General features: G+C 45.7%; 1 protein-coding gene across 1 annotated transcript; it reads right to left on the bottom strand.

Annotated features, from left to right (window-relative positions):
• Positions 1 to 1,898: 1,898 nt before the first annotated feature.
• On the bottom strand, positions 1,899 to 3,751 carry LOC135232918 (basic proline-rich protein-like). The gene is made up of 2 exons (XM_064294940.1): positions 3,705 to 3,751; positions 1,899 to 3,432 (listed from the first exon to the last, which is right to left on the bottom strand). Exons 1-2 carry the CDS (start codon positions 3,749 to 3,751, stop codon positions 1,899 to 1,901), a joined length of 1,581 nt encoding a protein of 526 aa, XP_064151010.1.
• Between the last annotated feature and the right edge of the window lie 8,422 nt (positions 3,752 to 12,173).

Below are 12,173 nucleotides of genomic sequence, written 5' to 3'. Positions count from 1 at the left end.
TCACTGTGCCAGGGCTCCTCAAATGACCTCGTGTGGTTTTGAGTTTTTATATCCAGATTTTATAGTTTTTCTGTGTACTTATTTACTGTCACACTGACAGAGTCTCTTTTTGCTCTCATCAGTGGTTAAGATTGCAGAAAACTCCTCTTTCCTTCTCTTTGCTGATTCCAATATATATTAACCTGGAGCGTTGGATAATAAACCAATTAGCCCAAGCTAATCCTTTACCAGTGATGAGCTCATTTAGTGCAAAAACTTGACTCTGAGGCCTTTCTCTCTCCTTTTTTTTTTTTTTTTTTTTTTTGTTCTTGGCTCTGTTCTGCTCAAATAACTGAACTTGGAGATCTGGGCTTTTCTGAAATTTAATTTGTAAGAATAATGGATGCATATTCAGAAATTAGAGAAGTCTTCTATTTTTAAGTTTATATGTTTATTTGAAATACGAAAATTAATGAATCAATAGGGTACAAGTTATCATCATAAAATGTAAGTAAGAGCAACCCTTCAAATGTAACCTCTCATCAAAATATGAAGCAGGCTTCCTGTGACTGTTATTTGGGGTGGCGAGATGGGTAAGAGAATTCACAGAGCCCACCTGTATTCCCCAAATAAATGAGCAAGAAAAAGTATATTTTCAAGAAAGAGAAACAATCACTTCTTCCACTTAAGTTGGGAGAGAGAAGATATGGACGTGCATGTTTTAAAGTGAGCGTTTGTGCTGTTGGAGGAGAAATAAATGAAAGCTGGTTCATCTGAACCTGAAGAAAAGTGAGATGAAAATGCAAGGGGCACATGCTTTCACAGAAAGTTCTCCTTACCGATTAAAAAAAACAGATTTGGGCCAGGGAAATGATAAAAGCGAGTTAGTTGAAAGAATCACTTACGGAAGGACCATGTTTAAAGAACTTGCCAATAGTTGATTTTTATCACATCATGGTTTTTGTTCAAACGCAAACCCTGGAGCGTCTGAACTTTTCAGGGCTGTGAAGTTGTGGTCCGTTTCACAGTGGGCAGCTCCAAATACTGAGGTACCGCTTCTTCTAAAATATGCTGTCATTCAGCTTTCCACTCTATGACAGGTCCTCTCACCCACCTCCCAGAAAAAAATCAAGCTTTCTTCATTATACTGAAAAAAAAAATAAAGAGCCAGAGTTTCTGCCCCTGAAGAATTTGTTTTCCCAGTTAAGTTCACTTGGGAGATAAAGTACAAATTAAAATATGTAATAAAGCAACAATCATAATCACAGAATCATAGAGTTTGAAAGGGACCTTAAGGTCATCCAATCCCTTATTTCTATAGAGGAGGTGACCGAGACCCGAAGCAGGAAGGGACTCTTGAGGTAAAGCTACTCCCAAATGCACAGCCTGCTGCTTACCCAGGGAGGATGGGACTCAAAAGACACACGTGGAAACAGAAAGAAGAGGGAGGGTTTGAGTACCATCAAGAGAAGTCTGAGCGTGATATTGCACACAGGCACCAGGAAGCAATAGGGCTTTGAAACAGTTGACTCATAGGGACCCCATGTGACACAGCAGAACTGCCCCATAGTGTTTTCTAGGCTGTAAGCTTCATGGGAGCAGATCGCCTGGTCTTCCTCCCTTGGAGCTGTTGGGTGAGTTCAAACCACCAATCTTTTGGTTAACAGCCAAGTGCTTAACCATTGCACTACCAAATCTCCTCAGATTATATTAGAAAAAGATTAGTATAAATATTGAAAACCGTAAAAAGGGCATTTAGTCTAACTACATGGCATCGGAGCCCTGGTGGAGCAGTGGTTAATGTGCTGGCTGCTAACTGAAAGGTCGGTGGTTTGAGCCCACCAGCCGCTCTGTGGGAGAAAAACGTGGCAGCCTGCGTCTGTGAAGACTGACAGCCTCGGAACCCCTGGGGGGCAGCTCTACTCCGTCCTGTAGGCCCGTTCTGCGTCGGAGTCGGCCCGATAGCCGTGGGTTCTGCGTCGGAGTCGGCCCGGCAGCCGTGGGCTCTGCGTCGGGGTCGGCCCGGCAGCCGTGGGCTCTGCGTCGGGGTCGGCCCGGCAGCCGTGGGCTCTGCGTCGGGGTCGGCGCGGCAGCCGTGGGCTCTGCGTCGGGGTCGGCCCGGCAGCCGTGGGCTCTGCGTCGGGGTCGGCCCGGCAGCCGTGGGCTCTGCGTCGGGGTCGGCCCGGCAGCCGTGGGCTCTGCGTCGGGGTCGGCCCGGCAGCCGTGGGCTCTGCGTCGGGGTCGGCGCGGCAGCCGTGGGCTCTGCGTCGGGGTCGGCGCGGCAGCCGTGGGCTCTGCGTCGGGGTCGGCGCGGCAGCCGTGGGCTCTGCGTCGGGGTCGGCCCGGCAGCCGTGGGCTCTGCGTCGGGGTCGGCCCGGCAGCCGTGGGCTCTGCGTCGGGGTCGGCCCGGCAGCCGTGGGCTCTGCGTCGGGGTCGGCCCGGCAGCCGTGGGCTCTGCGTCGGGGTCGGCCCGGCAGCCGTGGGCTCTGCGTCGGGGTCGGCGCGGCAGCCGTGGGCTCTGCGTCGGGGTCGGCCCGGCAGCCGTGGGCTCTGCGTCGGGGTCGGCGCGGCAGCCGTGGGCTCTGCGTCGGGGTCGGCGCGGCAGCCGTGGGCTCTGCGTCGGGGTCGGCGCGGCAGCCGTGGGCTCTGCGTCGGGGTCGGCGCGGCAGCCGTGGGCTCTGCGTCGGGGTCGGCCCGGCAGCCGTGGGCTCTGCGTCGGGGTCGGCCCGGCAGCCGTGGGCTCTGCGTCGGGGTCGGCCCGGCAGCCGTGGGCTCTGCGTCGGGGTCGGCCCGGCAGCCGTGGGCTCTGCGTCGGGGTCGGCCCGGCAGCCGTGGGCTCTGCGTCGGGGTCGGCCCGGCAGCCGTGGGCTCTGCGTCGGGGTCGGCCCGGCAGCCGTGGGCTCTGCGTCGGGGTCGGCCCGGCAGCCGTGGGCTCTGCGTCGGGGTCGGCCCGGCAGCCGTGGGCTCTGCGTCGGGGTCGGCCCGGCAGCCGTGGGCTCTGCGTCGGGGTCGGCGCGGCAGCCGTGGGCTCTGCGTCGGGGTCGGCGCGGCAGCCGTGGGCTCTGCGTCGGGGTCGGCCCGGCAGCCGTGGGCTCTGCGTCGGGGTCGGCCCGGCAGCCGTGGGCTCTGCGTCGGGGTCGGCCCGGCAGCCGTGGGCTCTGCGTCGGGGTCGGCCCGGCAGCCGTGGGCTCTGCGTCGGGGTCGGCGCGGCAGCCGTGGGCTCTGCGTCGGGGTCGGCCCGGCAGCCGTGGGCTCTGCGTCGGGGTCGGCCCGGCAGCCGTGGGCTCTGCGTCGGGGTCGGCCCGGCAGCCGTGGGCTCTGCGTCGGGGTCGGCGCGGCAGCCGTGGGTTCTGCGTCGGGGTCGGCGCGGCAGCCGTGGGTTCTGCGTCGGGGTCGGCCCGGCAGCCGTGGGTTCGGTTTGGGTTTATGCGGTATTTAATGTCTGAAGTGCATCTCCATTGAACACTGGAAATGATCCTTATTAAGTTTGTTTTTTGTAAATACTGTGAATTCCTTGTCAGACTTTATTCAAACAACACTAGGCTTTATTCTTTGTATTTGTCATTGGGCTTCAAAACACTGTGTGTTGTTTAAACAAGATATTATCAGAGCTAAGCATTTCTTCAGTTTCACAGAAATATGAATATTTAAGGTGGATTAAAAATATTCCAAGCACAATAAAATCTACGTTGCTGTTAGTTGCCGTAGAGGGGGCTCTGACTCACGGCGACCCCACGCACACAGAACGAGACGTGGCCGGGACCTGCGCCATCTTTGTCTTCATGATCGACGGTATATTTGAGCCCAGACCTGCGCCATCTTTGTCTTCATGATCGTGGGTATATTTGAGCCATCATTGCAGCTTTTGTGTCAATCCATCTCACTGAAGGTTTCTGTTTTCTTTGACCCTCTACTTTACCAAACATGATGTCCTTTTCTGGCAATTGGTCTCTCCTGATGTCATGTCCAAAGTAAGCAAGCCAAATTCTCACCATCCTTGCTTCTAAGGAGCATTCTGCTTGTATTTCTTCTACTGGTTTGTTCATTCTTCTGGAAGTCCATGGTGTAGTCAATATTCTTCAACCATATCACGGTTTAAATGTATCAGTTCTTCTTCAGTCTTCCTTATTTGTTGTTCAGCTTTCACATGCGTATGAGGCAACTGAAAGGACCATGGTCTGGGTCAGGCGAACCTTAGTCCACAAAGTGGCATCTTTGCTTTTTAACACTTTAAAGAGGTCTTTTGCAGCAGGCTTTTTCCCAGTGCAAAATGTCATTTGATTTCTTAACTGCTGCTTCCATGGCCATTGATTGTAGATCCAAGTAGAATGAAATCGTTGACAACTGCAATTTCATGAGCAGAAATAAAGCCATCTCCGCTGGGTTTAGAAAGCTCACTCCTGAGAGAACGCAGAAGGTGATTTAGAGACTAGCTTGAAGGTTAGTAAACATTTGAAGGGCAGAGGTGACAAGAACCTGAACATGGCCGTGACCCTTGCCCCCGGGAGGAGGAAGGAGACTCTCCAGTTGTTTTTGAGGCAGAACCAGCAGGCTGTGGTATCCTGCAAAGGCGACAAAGGAAGGAGGAGTCCAAAACGACTACAGAGTTTCTCGGGTGGAATTTCAGGGTCTAGCTTCTAGCTCTTGAAACTTATGTAACTTCTTGAAGATAACCTATTATATATTGTTGTTGTTAGGTGCTGTTGTATCAGTGTCGACACACGGTGACCCCATGTGACAGAGGAGAACTGCCCCATAGGGTTTTCTAGGCTGTAATCTTTCCGGGAGCAGATGGCCAGGTCTTTCTCCCTCAGAGCCACTGGGTGGGTTCAAACCACCAACTTTTCTGTTGGCAGCTGTGTGCTTAACCATTGCACCACCAGGACTCCTTGAGTTATATATAAATTACTATATGTACAGAGAACATTCTAGAAGAATACAAGGAAAAATGTTAACCTTGTTTTTATCTGGGCAGTGGCTATGAAGGTTGGGGTTAATAGGGAGATTTGTATTTTCCATTGAATATCTTTCTACATATTTGATTTCTATTTAAATAGAGTGTGTATATATATATATAATAACATATTCCTAAATCCCAGAACACTAAAAATATGAGATGTCATTTGATTAGATGCTTTTGATTCTCTGTCAGAGAACCCTCTGGAACCCTTTTTTCAGTCCTGAGAGGAAAGGATCTAACTCTTTTTTGTTCGTTTGTTTTATTTTGTGCTTTTGCATTTAGATTTATTGTTGCTCGCTTGTTCTCATTTGGTAATATTTCCATTGTCATGTCTGGGTTTCTGGACCTTACTCAGGAATAAAGCCAGTAAACCTGTTGCTGTTGGGTCAGTCCTTACTCATGATGACCCCACTGTGTCAGAGCAGAACTGTGCTTCATAGGGTTTTCACTGGCTGATTTTTGAGAAGTAGATCACCAGGTGGTTCTTCTGAGGCACCTCTGGGTGGACTCGAATGGCCAATCTTTCAGTTAGCAGCCAAGTGCTTCAATTATTTGCACTACCCGGGGACTCCTAAATAGAGTGGGAAATAGGATCTTGCCAGAATCCGCTTCTGAGTAGAGAATATGTTTTCTTTTGATGTTGACATACCTGTTCATGTTCCTTTTTCTGAAATTACATGATAGGAAACAAAAATTACATAGTATATTAACAGTGCTTTATATCTATAAGGACTTTCTGTCTGTGGAGCCCCTCTCAGTTCCTAGGATAGCATGTATCGCATAAACAAATTTTTTGTTACACTTGTACCATACACACAAACTGACTAGAGCTGAACAGCTAGTAAGCTTTAGTTTGAAAAACAGAGCACTGTGACCCCTTTCTTTTCTCAATGTCGTGTTACAAAACATTTTGTAATTTTTGTTTAGATACCAGACACTGTGTCTTTGTTTGCAGACACACTGGCTAATGTTTTTCATTTCTATCTGTCATTTCCATGATTATGCGCTTTCCATGATTTTCACAGGATATGAAAACACTATGGACAATTAAACTCTTGTTTAGTTATAGTTACAAGTTGGCAGAGCATAGGATGTGTTCTCCCAGAAGTCTGCATGTAGCCTTTTCCTTGGCAGGGAGGAAGGGAGTGATTCTAGCAATCTGTACCCCTGTTTAAATTAACCAATACAAAGTACTGCAGGGACACAGCACAGGCTTTTACTTGTGTGAGACAGATGATAATCTCAATAGACTCTCCTATCTACTCTCAAATTCACAGGATTTTCTCAAGCAATTACTAGCTACCAGACGATGTGAGTGTGATTATCCAAAGCTGCGCTGTCCAACACAGTGACCGTGTATGGTTATTTACGTGTAACTTAATTAAAACTACATACATTAAAATCTTAGTTTGTTGGTCTTACCAGACACATTTCATATGCTCAATAGGCACATATAGCTTGTGGCTGGTATATTAGACAGCATGGATCTAGAACATTCCATCATCTAGGTGGACAGCATTGGTCTTGTCATTGGGTGCTGTCAAGTAGATTCCAACTCATAGTGACCCCATGTGACAGAATGGAATGGCACCATGGGGTTTTCTAGGCTGTAATCTTTAGGGGAGCAGATAGGCCAGGTCTTTCTCCTGACAGCTGCCGGGTGGGTTTGAACTGCCAACTCGTGGTTAGCAGCCAAGTGCTTAACATTTGTGCTACCAGGGCTCCTAGCATTCACTGGTCTAGAATATACACATTTCCTGAACAGAGTTGAAATGGAAAACCTGTAGTAATCTATAAAACATGATGAAGGAAAGGATGCAGTTCCGTTTATTCTTTACATAGTAGAACACTTCAGACTTTTAAAGTTGTTGTTGTTGTTGTTAGATGCCGTCCAGTTAGTTCCAACTCATAGTGACCCTATGCACAACAGAACGAAACACTGCCTGGTCCTGCGCAATCCTTACAATTGTTGTTATGCTTGAGCCCACTGTTGCAGCCGCTGTGTCAATCCACCTCGTTGAAGGTCTTCCTCTTTTCTGCTGACCCTGTACTTTGCCAAGCATGATATCCTCTTCCAGAGACTGATCCCTTCTGACAACATGTCCAAAGTATGTAAGACGCAGTCCCACCATCCTTGCTTCTAAGGAGCATTCTAGTTGTACTTCTTCCAAGACAGATTTGTTCATTCTTTTGGCAGTCTACGGTATATTCAACATTCTTCACCAACACCACAATTCAAAGGCATCAGTTCTTCTTTGGTCTTCCTTATTCATTGTCCAGCTTTCACATGCATGTGAAGCGATTGAAAATACCACAGCTTGGGTCAGGCTCACCTTAGTCTTCAAGGTGACATCTTTGCTTTTCAACACTTTAAAGAGGTCCTTTGCAGCAGATTTGCGCAATGCAATGCGTCTTTTGATTTCTTGACTGCTGCTTCCATGGCTGTTCATTGTGGATCCAAGTAAAATGAAATCCTTGGCAACTTCAATCTTTTCTCCGTTTATCATGATGTTGCTCAATGGTCCAGTTGTGAGGATTTTTGTTTTCTTTATGTTGAGGTGTAATCCATACTGAAGGCTGTGGTCTTTGATCTTCATTAGTAAGTGCTTCAAGTCCTCTTCACTTTCATCTGCCTAACGCAGGTTGTTAAAGATTCTTCCTCCAATCCTGATGCCCTGCTCTTCTTCCTACAGTCCAGCTTCTTGGATTATTTGCTCAGCATTCAGATTGAATAGGTATGGTGAAAGAAGACAACCCTGATGCACACCTTTCCTGACTTTAAACCTTGTCCTGTCTGAACAACTGCCTCTTGATCTATGTAAAGGTTCTTCACGAGCAGAGTTAAGTGTTCTGGAATTCCCATTCTTTGCAATGTTGTCTATAATTTGTTATGATCCACACAGTTGGTTGCCTTTGCATAGTCAATAAAACACAGGAAAGCATCCTTCTGGTATTCTCTGCTTTCAACCAGGATCCATCTGACATCAGCAATGATATCCCTGGTTTCACGTCCTCTTCTGAAACTGGCCTGAATTTTTGGTAGTTCCCTGTCAATATACTGCTGCAGCTGTTTTTGAATGATCTTCAGCAAAATTTTGCTTGCATGTGATATTAATGATATTGTTCTATAATTTCCACGTTTGGATCACCTTTCTTGGGAATAGGCATAAATATGGATCTCTTCCAGTCAGTTGGTCAGGAAGCTGTCTTCCATATTTCTTGGCATAGATGAGTGAGCACCTCCAGCGCTGCATCTGTTTGTTGAAACATCTCAATTGATATCTTCTGCTATTTATAAGGATTTCACTGGCTAATGTTTTTCAGAAGTAGACTGCTGGGTCCTTCTTCCTAGTCTGTCTTAGTCTGGAAGCTCAGCTGAAACCTGTCCTCCATGGGTGACCCTGCTGGTGTCTGAATACCGGTGGCATAGCTTTCAGCATCACAGCAACACGCAAGTCCCCAAAGTACAACAAACAGACAGACACATGTGGGTCAATACTTTTAAAGCAGACAAACTTTTTGCTGTTTTCACCTGTAATGTAACATAATTGACTTTGTGGAGTTCAGTGCTCTGGTGTGTTTTGTTTGTCTTTCTTTTAGACAGGGGAAGGGAAGTTCGAGGGTAACAAAGATGACGGCAGGCACAGTGTCTGATTGACTCTTGCAAGACCTGACTCAAGCTTAGATACAGTGCTGCTGCTGGTGGAGTTATGGAGTCCATTGCCCTGACTGACATTCAGGGAAAAGTGATTTCAGGAAGTCTTGACTTCTTGACTTTTCTTCCCAGTACTCTAACCCTAGATTATCATCATTTTTTTTTTTAATATAATGAAATAGTAAGCTTCAATAAAAAAAATAAAAAGCTTCAATAGCACTTCTAAATACTACACTACAGAATTCTTTCTTTAGGTGTTCAAATGCCATTAATGGTGTTCAATAACCTTCTATTAAGGAGCCCTGGGGTTGCAATGTGTAAGTGCTCAGCTGTTTGAATCAACCTGCCATTCTATGGGACAAGACCTGGTGATCTGCTCCTGTAATTACAGCCTTAAAAAAAAAAAGATTACAGCCTAGAAAACCCTATGAGGGCAGTTGTACTGAGTCACATGGGGTCAGTATGAGTCAAAAATCCACTCAATGAAGTGCTTTTTCCATTATATCAGGCTGTATGTTTTCAACAAGTAATTGTTGAATAAATGAATGAATGAACAAATGGCTTATATGTGCTAAATATTTTACTTGAGGCATTCAAAAAAATAAAATACAGAGTTCCTGCCATCTAGAGTGGAAGAAGATTAAGAACTAACACCTGCTGAACTCTTACACTGTACTGGTGTTTTACAGAAGTCATCTTATTTAATCCATTAATGTACTAGGAAGTGGACATAGTCTCGTTTTAAAGATGAGAAAATTGAGTTCATAGTAATCAAGCGACTTGTTTCAGGTCCCGCAGGTGGCAGGTGGTAGAGAATAATTCAAGTTATGGGTTTGGGATTTATCAGAGCTCTGTCTGTCTTCAAAGCCTCGTCCCCTTCTGCCCTAAGAGAGCTTACTCTTCTAGTTGGGAGGAGTGAAGGCTGCCTCGGGGCAGGGCAGAAGACAGCATCAATGACTGGTGTTAATGTGGCTGGGCATCATGATTCGGCTGGCACTTTCCTTAAAGTCCATTTTTATTAGAGAGACATGCTAATGTTCTGGATTTGCTTCTAAATGCTCCCGCAAAGGATGAGAAGAGGAGGAGGAAGAGGATTAGGAAGAAGAGGACCAGGAAGAGAAGGAGAAGGAGGAAGAGAAGCAACAGATGGGGGAGAAAACGTTCGTAGGAAAAGGGAAGAACGTTGACCATTGTTGCAGCAGTGTGAAGGGCAGAGAGGAGCCCGTTAGATTGTTTTCTCTCCTTTGTGTATGTCTGAAAATGTCCTTAATGAACAGTTTTTTTAAAAACAAAAAAGAGCTTACACTTGACTGGTAAAAAAAAAAAAAATAGATACGACTAAAAATGTAAGAAGGTAGTATGAGCTGATATTAAATGTCCTGTTATTGATAGAGACTAAACTGCTATGGAGACCCAGAGACACACAAAAGTAACATGGGTGTGGCGCTTGGGGCGTGAGGGTGGGTATTGTGACACTCATCTAGCAGCGGCTCCCCTTCGGGTAACTTTCTGTCCTGCAGCCTTGATTCTCTCAGCTCAGGGTTCCTCTCACCTGCCCCGCAACGTATTTTCAAAAGGACTCTGTTAAGGATTGAATTGTGTCTCCCCAAACTTGTGTTGTAAATCCTAGCCCCTATACCTGTGGTTATAATCCCATTTGGGAATGGGTTTTCTTTGTTCTGTTAATGAGGCAGGATTAGTGTGAAGTGTGTTTTGAGACAGTCTCTTTTGAGATTTTAAAAGAGGTTAAACAAGCAAGTGAGCAAGCCAAGATGGAGAAAAACAAATGCCAAGCCGCATAAAGATCACCTAGGGACAGAAGCTCAGAAGAGAAAGGACCTTTCTCCAGAGCTGACAGCGAGAGAAAGCCTTCCCCTTTAGCCTGCACCCTGAATTTGGACTTCTAGCCACTTAAACTATGAGAAGATAAATTTCTTTTTGTTAAAGCCACCCATTTGTTGTATTTCTGTTATAGCAGCACTAGATAACTAAGACAGACATGCTTCCATTTCCCTTCAGTTTTACTTGAATACAAGTCTGTGTTTTCCTTTAAAAGGAAAAATCTAAAATGATGAATGTGAGGTTAATACCTCTTATAGGTACTTAAAAATAGCAGAGAAAAAAAGTGGGCCCAGTTATAATAATTATAATTCTAACTGAAATAGAAAAATACAAAGAGCTTGGTGTTTTGATGCAAACTATTCATATAAATTACAATCTTTCAAATTAATATTTATTATGTATACTATAATTACCTGCATTTTATTGACTATGCAAAGGCATTGGACTGTGTGGATCATAAAGAATTATGTCTAACATTTGGAGAAATGGGAATTCCAGAACATGTAATTGTGCTCATGAGGAACCTGTACATAGATCAAGAGGCAGTCGTGCAAACAGAACAAGGGGATCCCGCATGGTTTAAAGTCAGGAAAGGTGTGCGTCAGGGTGTATCATTTCACCATTCCTATTCAATCTGTACGCTGAACAAATAATCCGAGAAGCTGGACGATGCGAAGAAGAAGAATGGGGCATCAGGATTGGAGGAAGAATCTTTAACAACCTGCGTTACGCAGATGACACAACCTTGCTTGCTGAAAGTGAAGAGGACTTCAAACACTTACTGATGAAAATCAAAGACCACACCCTTCAGTATGGATTACACCTCAACATAATGAAAACAGAAATCCTCACAACTGGACCAATAAACAACATCAAGATAAATGGAGAAAATATTGAAATTGTTAAGGATTTCATTTCACTTGGAACCACAGTCAATGCCAACGGAAGCAGGAGTCAAGAAACCATAGGACGCATTGCACTGGGCAAATCTGCTGCAAAAGACCTCTTTCAGTTGTCGTAAAGCAAAGATGTCACTTAGAAGACTAAGGTGCACCTGACCCAAGCCATGGTGTTTTCAGTCGCCTCATATGCATGTGAAAGCTGGGCAATGAATAAGGAAGATTAAAGAAGAATTGATGCCTTTGAATTATGGTGATGGCAAAGAATATTGAATATACCATGGACTGCCAAAAGAACAAACAAATCTATCTTGGAAGAAGTGCAGCCAGAATGCTGCTTAGAAGTGAGGATGGAGAGACTTTGTCTCTCATACTTTGGACGTTTTATCAAGAGGGATCAGTCTCTGGAGAAGGACATCGTGCTTGCTAAAGTAGAAGGTCAGCGAAAAAGAGGAAGACTCTCAGTGAGATGGACTGACACAGCGACTGCAACAATGAGCTCAAGCATAACAACGATCATGAGGATGGCACAGGACTAGGCGGCGTTTCATTCTGTTGTACATAGGTTTGCTATAAGTCAAAACCGACTTGATGGCACCTAACGACAACAATGGTCAGGAGCCCTGGTAGCACAGTGGTTAAGGGGCTTGGCACTGCTAACTGAAAAGTCAGCAGTTTGAAAATACCATCAGCTTTTTAGGAGAAAGTTGTGGCAGTTGCTTCCATAGAGATTTACAGCCTTGGAAACCCTATGGGGTCACTATGAGTCAGAATCAACTGGAAGGCAGTGGGTTTGGTTGGTTTTATACTATAATTATTATACCATTAAAATAAGACT

Source organism: Loxodonta africana, chromosome 1 (genome assembly GCF_030014295.1).
Source record: "Loxodonta africana isolate mLoxAfr1 chromosome 1, mLoxAfr1.hap2, whole genome shotgun sequence".
Lineage (NCBI taxonomy): Eukaryota > Metazoa > Chordata > Mammalia > Proboscidea > Elephantidae > Loxodonta > Loxodonta africana.
Note: the sequence above shows the minus strand (reverse complement) of the source record. Positions and strands in the feature narration are given on the sequence as shown.

Excerpts from the sequence above, each read along its gene's own strand:
- LOC135232918 (XM_064294940.1), bottom strand. The coding sequence starts at position 3,751 with ATGGCGCAGGTCCCGGCCACGTCTCGTTCTGTGTGCGTGGGGTCGCC. Across the intron at positions 3,433-3,704 it reads TCTGTGTGCGTGGGGTCGCC|ATGCACTTCAGACATTAAAT; the intron begins GTGAGTCAGAGC and ends TGTTCAATGGAG.